General features: G+C 36.7%; 1 protein-coding gene across 3 annotated transcripts in view; it reads right to left on the bottom strand.

Annotated features, from left to right (window-relative positions):
• The window catches only part of phkb (phosphorylase kinase, beta), a 77,863-nt gene that overhangs the window by 56,141 nt on the left and 5,630 nt on the right, over positions 1-16,092 (bottom strand). For all 3 annotated transcript variants that reach the window (XM_007889421.2, XM_042340237.1, XM_007889420.2), the window contains exons 2-3: positions 8,301-8,393; positions 2,437-2,575 (exon numbers count right to left, since the gene is read on the bottom strand). In XM_007889421.2, coding sequence (XP_007887612.1) covers positions 2,437-2,575; positions 8,301-8,393 — 232 coding nt within the window. The remainder of the gene's footprint in view (positions 1-2,436; positions 2,576-8,300; positions 8,394-16,092) is intronic.

The raw sequence follows: 16,092 nt of genomic DNA, 5'->3' as shown, positions 1-16,092 counted from the left end.
CATTTAGTGAAAGAAAAAGTCCACATTTTTCAAATAATTTAAATCTAAACTTCCTTCTGCAGAACATCCATAAGGAGCACCCAAATGTCCAACTGACTTAATTTTGCAGGTACTTGGACAGGTTCCATAGAAGCTTACAGACACTGGTCTTTGAAAGAAAGCACAAATCTGCACTATTACACTTTGTGGCCTTCGTAGCAAAACTAATTTAGTTCTGCAACTAAATCGTACTGTCAGCAATATACATAAATGGAGCCTTAAATTTTAAAGTCACTGATCCCAACTTCTGTTGCCTCTGTAAATAAATGTCACCAGATTGTGGTACTAAAGCACACAGTCCAGGAAGGTGCTAAATTTAAGCTCTGAACTTTACTGGGTAAATTAACCTTAGCTGCGGCAGCAATATGATACTAATGCTGGCCTCTTGCCTATGAGGATTCATTCCAGCCACATCTCTGCCCAATTACTCTGCTGGAACATGCGCTTCTATGGGCATTGGTCCAGGACAGGATCTGATTCAGTGCCTCCCACAGTTTGAAAAGCCTACAGACACTTTTCTCTAATCTATCACAAAGAATAAGCACTTAGCAAAGTACAGTAGGATATCCACAGTATGAGTCACCTCCTTCAGGAGAAGAACTGATATAATCAGAAGAAAGTGATGTGCATGCTACCAAGAAGTGCTGCTTTTCATGTCTATTAAGAAAATACTAGAGCCAACACTGACATCACCCATCCACAAGCAGCTACGAAGTAAAGTAAGAGTTGAAAGCTAAGACCAAATCTTCCCTGACCAACAATCTTAAAAATAATGACCATGCTTCGATTTTAATTTCTAACAATTTCACAGAAGGCCACTTAGATTACAGGCCATAGGCAACAAAATATGTTACTACTATTCAAAAACACACTAAGTACAATTGTAAACCAAGGAATCAAGAATCCTATAAGCTAAAACTACAGGAATAGGCAAGACTAAGCCAGCAGTACAAACTCAATAAGACAGACATGACCAGTACTCATTGAACCAAATGTTTCTCCAATGCACAGTCATACATATACTTTAGTATGATTAGCAGTTGCATCAATTTCATATGGGTCCTATATCTCTTCCTTACATGTAGGAAACCCAATAACAGTTCAATACTGTAGTTTATATGAATCTTCAAGAATCATTTTGTTTCATCTTTAACAAAGTGGGTGGGTAAAGTCTTTTCTGCATACAGGCAATATTACAGCCATGGCTGATATAGGAAAATGATAACCTGCAGTTTACAACATAGTCTTTTCACTATTAAGTCTCTTTGATTGGTTATGTGATCAATACATTGGAACTTCCCAGGAATGCTGAAACATTACTAATGTGGTTTGAGAAATTGCTGAAGCAAATGGGTCCACCTCTATTCCGCAGAGCTGAGATGAGAAACTCACCAAAATCAATCATATTTAAACATCAGGTAGCTGAAGAAAAATCTCCGGTGTCATTTAGTCGGTGGCTTGTTGATGTCAATGGAAATGTACATTGCGTGAAAGATTTATATTTTATAGTCTAATTTGCCTTTTTGCTTTGATTGGAAACCATTTTAATTTATGTAAATATATTTTATATTACACAAACAGATCAAAATTCCTCCTCAACAGATGGGGAGGACCATATAATGTTTGTGTTGTGTACCTTGGTAGTAATACGGATCACATGGATTATGTTTGTGTATTATTATTGGCAACATGGATTTTAAAAATCTGTGTATATATAGTTTTGAATTTCACACTTGAACTCCGCACCATCAGTGTTGTTCTTTGATGTCTAACAGAACCATTGATATTTTGTTCACCAGCTTTGTTCTTAAAATACCTGCCAGCACTTCTGATACAGAAAATTGTATTCCGCCAGCAACATATTTGAAGCAAACATGTTTCTAGCACTTGTGAAAAAAAATTAGTTACATACAAAATGCCAAAACTATCATGAAGATAAACCATCAAACACACAAAGCAGGGAAAAGTTAAGAGACTGCAGACATCCATTAAATATAATTTACTAATATTACCAGATCAGGGAAGGGGTGCGGGGGTGGGGGTTGAACAGACAAGGCATAATTTTAACTTTGATAACTGCGAGACAAATTATTCCAATTGTGAGGAGTATGTGTTGCCAACTATTTTATTTGCGTATTACGTTGCTAGAGTGAAATCTTCAATGCTTTTAATTTTACTCAATAAATCTAGAGTCAATGAATGAAACCCACATTGATAACTCTTCAAATGTGTGTGAACATTAAAATGTACTGTTGTCACACAATAGTGATGACGCTTCCGTTTACAAGATACCAGACTTGGAATGGAAGTGTAATAAATATTTATAAATAAAATGTTCCTGTTAAATAGCACTTAGCTAGTACCATGAAATAATATGTTTTCAACAACTGCACTTACCTATAAGCAAGTGCGAGAGCCCATGCACTTGCAGCACAATAAACGCTGTCTCGAATCTTAACTTCTTTACAATCAGCATTTGTTCTGACAGGAAAAAGGCCTGTAGCTGAGTGTTGATGGTTTAATACAGTTGATTTTACTGAAAATCAAACAGACATTCAAATCTTAATTCAACAAGTGTGTGCTCATACATTGTCAATGTGGCTCAGAAGATTAAAATATCCATTCTGCAGAGGGACAGAAAAATAATCCAATATACATTACCTTATCAGTTCTCACACCATCATAGCATTTGCCTCTGTGACAAGATGCGAGCACTGACCACAGGTCTGAATTGAACATCTTTTACAGGTTCTACCATTTTCTAAGGATGATAAACACTTTGTGATGTTGCTTATGGAGATGAAGACAATCTACCTTCCACATTACTAGTCAAACCACTCCTGTGCCTATTGGTCACTTCTTAGCTTTTAATGTGCTGCTGTGGTATGTTTTAAGCAAACTATATTTAATAGATACAAACTTTAAACTATACAACCAAATACTGTTCACTCAGCGTAATACAGAGCATTTTTAGACCTGTGTGACTCAGTAAACTAACTACACATTGTACTGTTGGTGAAAATTTCTGCATAGCCTAAACTCCGGCACAACTGGAGTCTTTCAATACAGGGGTTTTATCTCGGAGACTCATCTTTAGTCTATATTTGTCTCATCTCGTCTTGTTTCTGAGTTGCTGGTAATAAAGTGGAGCAATTTTAGATTTATGTGAATAAGTATTTGGGGGACAATTATAGAATTGATGTGCAATTAAAGTTTTTATTCCATTCAAAAATCATCATTTTCCCACTAATACCATTTGTTGAGTCCTGTAGCAAAGATCCACCAAGTATGATATTTCAACATTAGTTTTCAGAGCATCATCAGTGGCAGGAAAGTGGATGCAACAATGCTTGTTGATGCAGACTTTTTTTGATAACCAGAATACTTTATATCTCTTCCAGCTACCTATATTTCAACACCTGGCTTCTCATATTCTGATTTCACAATTGAGCAAGGCAAGTCTATTTATAGCTATCCTATAATACAGATTAATAAGGATCCTAATTGCTGTAATCAAGCCACAGGTCTTGCACTCGACACAAGGTTTGTTTAAAAGGTAGCTCGATGTGAAGTCATTGTTTGACAACACCAGTGCCAGATAATGGTCCAGCTACTCACCTCCTGGCTTTCAGCTTCCTTCTAAGCCTGAAAGCAGTCAGTCCAGTGTCTACAGATTTATAGGTCATCATAAAAGCTCTGAAGGCATTTTATACAATGATTTAGTTTTGTAATAAATGCTCTGATATCACTTGAAAAGTACCTTGCTGAAGGAAGCAGCAGGAAAATCAATACAAAGCGTCAGCAGTCAACTATCAGTTCAATATTTTGGCCTTCAAATATACAAGTCAATTCACTTTACAGTTTATTCTGTGAAGCGCTTTGAGACGTCTGGAAGATGTGAAAAGCGCTATATCAAATGCAAGGATTATTATTACCATTAATATTAGATTTCTAAAAGATAGTATTGGCAAGCTGAGGACAAACAACTTGAGAAAAATGGCAAACTATGACATGGAGACATCTGCCCAGATTGTTACTGTAAATTGAACTGTCACCTGTTCAGAATGAGGGAAAAAAGCAATCACCCTACAAGGTTGAAGCAAAACTGATCAGTTTCAAAAAATAATATCCTCGCAACGTATTTCTATACCAGATTTCCAAAAAGCAATAAGAAATTTGAATAGCACATTGCAGGCTACCGGTTGAGAAAATAGCTTTAAGGCAAAATTCAGTTGAATATAAACCAGACCCCAGCACTTGTAAATTCATCCCCAGTGTTTCATGCGCCCACACACACAATCATCCAATCGCTTGAATGCCAACACAATCATCCAGCTTCTCAAACACCCACATAGTCATCCATTCAGTATAGAACCTTTTAAAAAAAGAAATCGTCTTTCTTTGAGCCACTAGCTCGCCTTCACCTGTTTGGGATTTGATGTTGGCTCAGTGAGTTTATTCAGTGAAACAGGAAGTTCCAAGGTTTGTGCTGAGTTATCTGATCTTTACCGAGGTTCCCACTAATAGTTTTCCCCACAAAATATAGTCAATTCACTTTATAGTATATTCTGTGAAGCTCTTTGGGAGGTCAAGAAGACGTGATAAGTCACTATATCAAATGCAAGGATTAATATTATTATAATTGTCCCTGGGGTGGGAGGGGGTAGAAAATCAATCGACAACTGTTGAAAATCCGCATGTGGATATTGGGTGAGGACAGGATTGTGCTTGGCTATGATTCAACCTGTGGTCAAACAGCCTGCTAACATTTAATATTAAGGCTTCTGTATGAATCATGGTGACTTGGCCAAGGTAGGGGAATGTGCTTAATACTCAGGGAACCATAACCCAGAAAACTACTAATGTTCTCAGGAGAAAATTGGTAAGAAAAAAAATGATGTTAGTTTAATGAGGTGTGAACATTTAGCAGCTGGACCAGGGAGAAAGCAGGATTTGCAAGGTTTGAATTATAAGTCATTATATCCCCAATGGTATTTCTATAAAATCAATAAAATAAAAAAATGAAATAATTTGGTTATTCAATCCATGACTGTTTGTGGGACACTGCTGTGTGCAATTGGCTGCCATGTTTTGCACACAAAATATACAGTCAATTCACTTGAAGTGCATTGAGACATCTCAACAACGTGATAAAGCACTATAATCAAATTCAAGGATTATTATTATTTACATCAGAGTGCATTGATGTTATAGAAATACATTCTAGGCTTGAAGGACAGTGGAAGAAATGTTCATAGTATAAACCTTAGTGCAATCTTATTTTCTTTTGCAATTTTAGTTTCTCTGGTCAATTTCATTCTTTCCTTTATAAGGTTTGACTTAGTTTTTAAATTCAATATCACTTACTAATTATATCAATCTCTCGGTTTCCAAACACTTGATATAACACAGTTTTCGTCACTTCACCATGATCAGTGATGCTCCTTTACGTTTCTTTCCATCCTGCATGGGCTGACTTGGTAACAAAAGACACATTACACTCTCCGATTCCAATCAAAGATAGTACCTGAAATTTAGTTGTGCCTTCTTACTCGCCATAACTCTAACCCTAATGGGTATGGGCAACCCACTCATTTATGTGTAAAAGATTATTAACGAGCATGGCCAAAGGTCAGTCTGCAGAAATCCATATTCTGCTGGATTTGTTGATACATACCTCCAAAATCTCTACAGGATTCAAATGCTGGGAATTGTCTGAAATGCTTTTATTCCCTGCCAGGACATGGCATGATTTTGTAACCATGGGAACCTGTTATAGTTTCTAGCTAAACTGCCATTAAATGTTTCTGGCTACCAATGCGTGTGAAATCTGAACACAAAAGTAGAAAAATGAAACAATCAACACTTTCATTCAAACATCCAATTATTGCGGAGGCTGTGATAAATGACAGAATTTGACAACCAATAATAAAATTGGTAAAACAGAAATAAAACCTTTGGCAAGATTTGTAGTTATCGGTACGATACAGTACAATCTGATCCAAATATTTAATTTCCATTCTGACAACGTTGAAAATCACAAACACATGCTAATGAATACATTTCTCGGTGTACTGGCATTTGTTCAGTATTATCACTGGAATGCGACAATGTTTTTATAGACCGGGATAGTCATAATTGACCAAAATATGAATCCATCGTATTTTAAACTGAAAAACAAATTTACGAGGCAGTTTTTTTTAATTAATTGATACAAGTTGTCCTAATTTCAACCCATCGTTCTCGTTTGTTGAAGTTGTAAGATTTAAGAATCCTTGCCTTTGATTTGGTCTATAGGCAGTTTACCGTCCATCGATTAGGAAACATTTCAAGACAGCTAAGTAGCTGCTTAGATTAGGTGACCTAGCATCATAACAGTAATGCACCTATGCATCATAATAAACTTAACAGGCACCAATCAACTTTGTACAAAATAGGAAATGTAGGTCACAGATTTGGGTTAGCTCTTATGGCATCCCAAGTTGTGTTTATTTCTGTGGTAGAGTTCGCAAATTCCCTTTATAGCAGATGCCCCAGAGACTGAAATTCACATCACATGGATTCCATTGCCTCAGTGGTGTAACTGGCAGTAAAGCAGATAAATATTTTAAAGTTTCTTATATGCTTTCTTTTTAATAAACAAGATGGATTAAATGCAATATAGATACAGCTATTCACTTACATTCCCATAGTAAGGAGGCTCAACAACATTCAATTTTTAAATTTTAAAATTCATTCCAAGTTTTGAATGCTGCTTTGAAACATAGGCCAGAAACATTTTATTTTCAACGGAGTAAATTAGATGTTTTAAAAGCTAGCAATGCTTCTGTAAATGCTTAGAAAATAAGTTAGGCTCACAAATCCAGTTTGAGCGACTAAATCATAAAGATATTTTTCTACATTTCTCGCACAATTTAATTGAATACTTTATGGTTGTGTGAGGGAGTAAATCAGAGTTTAGAAACTTGTGTTCTCATAACAGATAAAGCAACCACATTGTACGATTTCTCACTGATTCGCAAATTTGCTTATAACATGGATGTTCTGTAGACTTGCAATTATCAGAAGTGTACTACATTTCTAGCCTCTAGCCAGTGTCACCACTGACATGATGTCAATGGTGACTCGGAAGCAGAACCTGGACCAGTGAGCAATGATTTTTCATAGTCCTATTGTAACATGATGGCCAATTTTATGGTTTGATTACACTAAGCTTTAATAGGTTGTGCCGTATCATTTTGTTTGTGTAAGATAACTCATTACCAGATTAGAAAATGTTAAATGCTCTTTGACAAGCGTTAGTGTAAACAGTAAGGTTGATCGTATTTGTCTTGTTTTGGGTTGAGTAACTTAGATGATTAAGTGTTCTAGCCTATTGTTCGTAATGCATATGTTTAGAAGTGAAGAACAAAAAAATCTTTGGCAGGTTGAGTTAGTAACAGTGAGCCCATCAAATCTAAAGTCACATTTGATAATCTGCAGGCAAAAAAGCAAATGACAGCGAATTTTAGAAGATTAATAATGATGTGTTTATATTGTAGAACCATTGAAGAAGAAAATATTTTGGAACATCTTCGCTCCAGGGTTGGTTTAATATTTAAGTGGTAATTGTGAAATACAAGCTGAATTGTAGAAGGTTTTAGTACAGGTTCCTAGTGCACACTACAATTAGATAACAATAGCAACAACATTTATATAACGCCCTTCACACGGAGCAGGGTCTGAGGTCTTAACTGTGCCAGAGCTTGACCCTGAGCTGGGGAGAGGGGACAATAGGTATGATCGAAGAGGAAGGTCTTCAGGTGTGATCTGAATGGCATTATACAAGTACGCTTTTTGAACATTTTAAACAAGCTGTTGGTCTGTATTCTTGGCACTAGTTAAATTGGCTGATGACATTATTCTAGCTTGATTTTCCAATAACTTGCATTTATATTGCACCCTTCATTCAGGATAGCATCTCACAGCACTGATAGTCATTGCAGCTGAGGCAAACCTTCACCTGTAAAGAAAAGCAATCATCTGAAAAATAAAATAGTTATAATTTCTCATTTTCTTCTTTAGAAAAGTTATTATGCTTACTAAGTGCTTATAGTAAAGTTCATTGAAAGAACAGCTCTCAGCAAAGTATCTTGGGTGTCCTCTCTCAGACGAGCACACAATGTTTTCTAAACTCAAAGTCTGACAGCAATATTATGTGAACAATTAATCATTAACATTTTATATGAATACATTTCTGAATATGTTTTAAAGTATCCTACCATCTCTGTAGTATTTGTCCAATTTGTCGATAACAGAGAAGGAGCTGTCGGTCGTCAACCCAATAAAACTTCTGGCAGGTTCATACACAGAGGCTAATTTAAAAGAAAAGGGACAAAACGGTCAATTAGATAAGTAGACACAGAGAAATTGATTCAGGAACAATGCATTACTTGCTTACATAGAATTTACCTTTATGTCATCATCGTGTGTTAATGTACTGCATATCAAAAAAAATTACATATGCCTGAACATTTCAATGGTTAAATATGAAATTCACGTTTCTGCTACAAACCGTTTCTACAAAATATAACAAAAGAACGAAATAAAACATATTACTATGCAGTACTACCACTATGACAACTAATCCCTGTATTTGATATAGCGCACTACCACGTTCTCGAGATCTCTCAAAGCGCTTTACAGGTCATACTGTAAAGTGGATTGACAGTATTTTGTGGTGAACTTACTAATAAATTATCATGAGATTTAGACGGAAACAGACTCAAAAAAATTCAGTTATTCATTAAGTAAATGGGAAAAATGTGCACTCCTCTTCCCCTCCCCCTATGTTCAGCATCTATCCTGTCATAGTGAAGCGCTCCGAAAAAAATTATCTTGCTTGAAGGGCACTATACAAATGAAAGTCAGTGAGATTTATTGAAGACTACTTTTTTTAAAATCTCTTAAATCTTTTCATCTTGAGCTGCAAAACACAGTGAAAATAGGATTATTCATTTTGTTACAGTTTAAATATACTGACCATGTACTTCTGATCTAACCTTTTGCTCCTCTTAAAATAAACAGAAGGGGATATAATTCTGTGTGATTGGTTTCACTGAATCATCATACTACTGTATCTGGTAAATTTACTTTTGACAATGGACATTTCTTCACAGCCCAAAATTCTGGTGACTGAATGTTTGCTTAACGGGCAATTTAATTTTTCATCCTGTGTTTCAGTCTAAATAAAGTGTTTTCCAAATTATGCTTTCTTAGAAATGTCCCTCTAGTTACTGTAGGAAACAGACAAATGGCTCATTACTAAAAGGTCAGATTATTGGGGGGAAGGAAAGAGGAGAAAAAACAAGGAGCTGGAAGACAGAATGTCTTGCTGGATCACATATGAGGGATTTGCCCTGCAAGTGATGCTGCAATAACTTAATTAACTTAAGTCCAACTAAAAATCAACAAAGTTTAGCTTTTATCCCATGAATCAGACTAACGAATTCACAAAGCATAACCTATAAATCACGGTAATTTTGATTTGGCTATTTTGAATAAGAGTTCTCCCCAGAGAGGATTAGTTGCCCATTTGATTACATAACCGTCACAACACTTGAAATTAAGTGCGTGAAGCACCTTGAAGTATTTTGATGTTAAAGGCAAGATAATATATAAAATGCAATTTTTTTTTGTTGATAACTCTTGTGTTGCTTCTCTAGTTACAATCCTTTAAACGGATGACAATCTGACCACATTGTTCTCGTGTTCTGGAGGATTGACTCCGGCACAAATTAATCCATCATCCAGTTTGGAAGTCTTAATGGCACAAAACTTTTTTTCTCTTAAATCTGCTTATGACTATGATATCCCAACATTTGATAGATGTGGGCTTTGTACAAAACTGAAAATGCTACCTGTGATAAACTGAGCCAAATTTTCTTAACGTTTCAACCTAAATCTGCTGCAACAGAATGCCCAAACACAGGTTAGTTATAATTACCAATGCAATGAGCTGAACATACTCATTGAAAAGATATCCCTATCCTTACAGAAGGGAGATTGGACCATCAGTTGAGTTTTCTCTATAGAGTTGGTAACTCACTTTCAATTCCCCAAATACTGACAATTTGTCTGCCAACTACCTAGTTCTGTCCACAACTGGCTGCAGTCCTAAAAAGTACGTTTGTCTTCTAAAAGTTGAATTATTCATGCATCGTTCAGGTTTGGATACTCTTAATTATGGTGATGGGTTTCCACATGTGTGAGACAGCCTGCTGACCAAACAAAAATGCTGCATATGGTGGTGCCATCAGCAGAAAGGAAGTGACTTTGTCACTCATAGTTTACAGCTCTATCTCCCCACCTCCCCCCCACTTCCCGAAAAGCCAGCAAATTCTATTGATTTAGGTAGGCTATTTTCAAACGTGCCAACTTAAAGGGTGCAAACTAAAATATTGACATTTTCCATTGTTACTTCACGTTTCTGGTATTTGCAATTTTTCCTTTCACCTGAACTGTTAAAACTGGTCTGTGATATCATGGGAATGGAACTGCACGACTGTAGAATTTCAATTAGTCTAGAAAAAAAAACTAGTGCAGTACACCAGAGACATAGCTAACCCTGTAACAAGTTTTCACCAGGAGAGGTACAAGACATTTCATCTGCTGTATCGCCATTCTGTTTCCATTAAAAAAAAGTTGAGCGCAGGCGGAATGGTGGCGTATAATGAGTGCCAATTGAAACATAAAAACAAAAGATTATAACTAAGAAATGCCCTGTATTCCTTTGAACTGTGGAGGTCTTTATTTCCTTTGCTGGTTTTCATACTGATGAGCTTATTATTTAGCTACAAAAACTAGGATCATGTTCTTACTAAACCTTTGCCTCCCACGACTGAAATCTAATATATTCTCTCCCAAAACCCATTTGGCAGTTATTATAAGTGAAGGAATTTCATGTACTTGCAAATGTTTTCAGTAGACAGACATACCCAGAATTCATTCAAGCACCATTATTCAGCATAATCATTACAATAATTAACCCATCAGCCAATATATTATGAGGTTGGGGGAGTAAAGTGCAATAATTGCTTCAGAGGTTAGGTATTAATTAAGTCTTAATCATTCTATTCACCATTGAATGTCATTATTTATCTCAATGACCTCTGGTCCTTGACCAGGACCACCTTCTTCCACCTCCACCACATTGCCAGCTTCCGACTGGACCTTTCCCCGAATGCAGCTGAAACCCTCGTGCATGCGTTTGTTACTTTCCGCTTGGCTTACACCAACGCACTCCTCTCCCCAGTTCCACCACTCCAAAGATCCACCTCATTCAAAACTCTGCTGCCCGCATGCTGACCCAGACCAAACTCCATACCCACATCTCACCAGTTCTGGCCAGGCTCTGCTGGCTCCCCATCACCGAACAGATCAACTTCAGGATCCTCACTTTCATGTTCAAATCCATTCACTCCCTGGCACCTTCCTACCTCTCCGACTTCCTCACTCACAATCTACCACCCGGTGCCTCCGCGAGACTGGCACCAGCCTCCTGCTCATCCCTCACACCCTCCGTCCCACCATCGGAGGTCGGGCTTTCAGCCACTACGCCCCCAAACTCTGGAACACTCTTTCAATCCCTCCGTCTTGCCGCCCCTCTCCCCTCTTTCAAGTCCCCCCCCCCCCGAAAAGTTTCTTGTTTGTCCGTGCTTACAGCCAACTCCCCCCGGCTCGGATTCAGGCTCCACCACTGTTAGGGGCTCTAAGACGCTACCCTGCTTGGAGAGTGCCATATAAGTGCAAGTTGTTGTTGTTGTTGATACTCCACATACATGAAGATTAACAATGTTTGGAGCAAAAAGCTCCCTGTTCCTCCCAGAAAACCAAAAACAATAATAAATTGGTCATTTCAATCCACGACTGTTTGTGGGACACTGCTGTGCGCAATTGGCTGCCGCGTTTAGCCCACAAATATACGGTCAATTCACTTTACAGTCTATTCTGTGAAGCGCTTTGAGACGTCAAGAAGACGTGAAAAGCGTTACATCAAATGCAAGGATTATTATATTATTATATTTTTAATAAGTATAATTGCTCTGTATCATTTCATGGCCAAGAAGTGGTCCAGCGAGTATGTAGAAGAATGTCCTGGATTGACTCATACCCTCATTTTTCCTCAGAGGTTGGGATGGTGATGGGGGGGGGGGGGGTGGGGAAAGAGAAGGAGCTGAATCTGGCTTTTACTTTGTTCAAATTAAACAAGTTGAATGTGTACCTAATTTGCACTAATTGCGCCTGGATTTGACCAATTTTTCCTCAGACAACTGCATTTGTAGGACATTCTGCACAAACTGCTAGCAGATTAATCATGAAGCGGATCATTTCAGTCAAGATACAGCAATGTTTAAAGTACTTAAGATTATTTTCTTTTAACCATAATTATGCTGAATTATGATTTCACAATGGAGTAGCCATGGCAAAAGTTTGTATTCTAGTACAATTAATTTCAGTCAATCAATAATTTCTGCACCAAAATTAAGTTTAGCACTTTTTTCTCATTTATACTTTTTTTTGGTATTGTGACATCCCCAAGAACACACCAACAATTCGTGCAGGAGAGGAATAATCCGGTAATACAGGAAACAGTTAAGAGATTCCTTGAGTATATCCATCGTCCCCTCTTTTCCACTTCACTTTCTGAACGAGGCTTACAGAATATTTACTGAGAATCAAATTGCATTTTTTTTTCTCTATTGCAATCATGAAGGTTCTCACTTCACAAAATGGATGGAGTTTTTGTGCTCTTTGTTCAAAACCAATAAAACGGTTTGAACAATCCTTAGAGTCCTGTAAATGTAATATCAGTGTGTTAAATCTGTATCCTGAACTGTTATAGCATCCGTGTTCCACATAGTTCACATTGGCTTCATGAATCACAATTAAGTCAAATTCCATACAGGGGCTGAGACTGGGCAATGAATTTAATAATTAATCCCTGCTAATGAATGGACTTACTGAAAAATGCAGAGAAATGCAACTCTTGTAACGCAATTGGGATTAATAAAATGCCTGTAATGGTTTGCATTAGAATTGAATAAAATACAAGCTTGAGACTTTAAACCCCAGGCATGAACAGAAGGCCTTGTGGCCAGCAGGATTTGCTTTTCTACTTAAGTTTCATTAGTACAAACAGCAGTTAAATTTCAGTTTGCTATACGTCTTCAGTTGCAAAAACTGGTTTGCATTAGTACTATTTAGTGCATTTATTTGGGGAGCAAATGGAATTTGATTTGAATTTAGATCTTCATGTTAAACAGTGATTACAAATTATTGTAAGCAAACTGGTTTCAGTACAAACAGGATTTTGCAGTGATCAGGTACTGTATTTGGTGAATGCTATGTCGATAAAAAAATTCTACAGGTTTTATTTAACTAGTTAATTTTTTTTAAAAACATATATACTCGTGCTAATCCAACAAAAAAAATCCTTATCAATTAATCTCTAATATTCCACTTTGATCGTAACACAATTTAATCTAAAATCACATAATACTGATTGGTATGATCATGGCTAAGCAATATACTTCATCAATTAAATTCAGGCTAGCTATAGTGTAACTGCATCAGGCAGACATGTGTTAATCAGATTAACGGTTTTATGCTATTAAAAATATTAATTTTGGTGTTTGAAACATCACCACAAAGCCATTTAAATATGTAATTTTCTGCTAAGGCACAAAATATTAAGCTCGACAGTATAACACATGCAAATTGCTTCTAATCTTCAAAGCAATTTTGTTTATATTTTGATTACACGTATATTTTCCAAAGCAAAATGCCATACAGATATCAAAATTTGTACACATTTTTGTATTAATTATACAAACTAAACATTAGACATGTTGACTACAGACAAAGCTAATATATAAAAAAAATTCTGTTGTGATCTTAACATGCAACAAGGGATCATCAAAATATTGAGTCAACACTTGTTTAACTTGATGTTGAAAAAAGCGCTCTGGGACAGTATCCTGCGTGAGGGGCGCTATATAAATGCAAATTGTTGTTGCAAATTAATGGAAATCCAGCCCATGGTCTCAGAGAGCAACAAATGACACTGAACAAAATGAGTTTGTGTGCTCTCAAATTGATATTGTTGAAAATTTGTTTTGATCAAGGCATTGGTCATCAGCGTTGGAACAAACTGAGATCTTTTCTTTCGGTAGACCTCTCATCCGTATAACAATACGTCTTAAGATCACCGTTTGCTACATCAGTGTAACATTTTCACTTCCCACTCCAGCCTCCTCTTAGTTCGATTGACAATATATAGTTGTTACCAATGTTAATTGAGGGTTAATTTGTGCTGCGTATTCACACCTACATTTCCTGCCATCTTAGCTGCAAGCTGTGCAAGGCCAATAAAAAAAAACAGGTGCGTCTCAGAAGAGAGTAAAAGGATTCCTTTTCTCCCCTTCAAAATTCAAGGCTATTTTCTAAGTCTTTCATTTCCTGCTTGACAAACCCAAGTTATCTACTACCAATTTTCTCAAAACTTGAATCCTTAATCATCAGCTTTTCTTCTTTTACTGCGCGGCATATTCCCTAAATCAAACTCCTCATACTGCTCTACTTTACAATCAAATATTCTCTTCTTTGAGTGCCTCCATTAACTACGCACTGAATCAGAATCCCTCTCATCATACAGAATTTCTCTTTTGCTTGCTTCTTTCTACTAGTTTCACTTCCTCGACAATATTGTGCTTCATGTGCAGAAGCATATGTTCCTGTAGATCAGTTTGTGCTCATCAGTATTCCATAGCTGACTTCCAGCACATTCACATTCTTCAGTGATGCTATTCAGCTACTCTGTGCAAAATACCTTCTATTATAAAAACATTCCCTGAATCTCCTGACTCTGGTTTTCACCATTTTGTTCCTCGAAAAAAAGCAATTTTGAAATATTTTGATACGGTTCTTATTTTCGATCATTTACTAACTACATGAACTTTGCCTCCAATTTTCCCTATTATATGGCAGGATGGCAGGTTCAAACAGGTACTCATGGAAATGTTTAGAACATTTAAGACCGGTAGGAAAACCTTGTGAAAAATGTCATAATCAAGATATTTACCAAAGAGATATTAAAGACTAAAGGCTACCATCCCTTCCATACCACGACACCCATGTAGAACCTTGGATATAAAATGATTGGTTGAAGGGATGCAAACACACCATATTGACTGACCAGGTTCACATAACATCTTGGATATACTATAAAAGTCCACGTTACAAAGATACACAAAACTCCCGTTTTCTCAATGCTGAGTCATATTGTATGATGACACATTCCTCTATACATAGGGAATGCTGAACTGGTCTGTCACCATTAGTTTCTTGTTTATGTAATAGGCTCCACACTCCTTTTAAAAAGAATTAGTTCTCTGTGTAGCTCCACCAGTCTCTTACAGAACAGTTTGCCAAATATTTTGCAACGATTTACTACTCCCCTTGGAGATTCACCAATATACCCCAGGATCAACATTAAGTTTAGCTAAAATGCTTCCCTGATGTAGCTTTAATAAAATGAAACAATTTCCTAGAAGTTTCATTTCAGGAAAGAAAGGTTACTTTATTCTGTTTGCAAATTGTTCTGTGCCGCCTACGTGATTTAAAGATGAAGCTTGCTGAGCATGAGCAGTACATGACAGAAATGCTAAACCAAGTACTTTTTCATAAGCACTCTCACGTTTTTCAAGTGTGCGTGGTTGGGGGGGGGTGGAAGGGATAAATGAGAACAACTTTACCCGTTAAATATATCTACAATACCACAATTGCTAAGCCTCTTAATAAATACATTTTCCATAAATTAACCCCCGCCCCCCCCACCCAGTAATATAAGGACGAGGATCCTGACAAGGATTCCTTTTATCAGAAAATGTCTTATTTCTTGAACCTTTTATATTAAATATGCCTGTTATTCAGTGATCCTTATCCGCTGCACATTTCAATACAGGTAATTTCTTCAAGAAAACACATGGCTAAACTCAGAAAATGATAAGTTTT

This window comes from Callorhinchus milii, unplaced genomic scaffold (genome assembly GCF_018977255.1).
Source record: "Callorhinchus milii isolate IMCB2004 unplaced genomic scaffold, IMCB_Cmil_1.0 Scaffold14, whole genome shotgun sequence".
In the NCBI taxonomy this organism is placed as follows: domain Eukaryota; kingdom Metazoa; phylum Chordata; class Chondrichthyes; order Chimaeriformes; family Callorhinchidae; genus Callorhinchus; species Callorhinchus milii.
The sequence above is the reverse complement of the archived record's forward strand: the minus strand, read 5'-3'. Positions and strand labels throughout refer to the sequence as shown.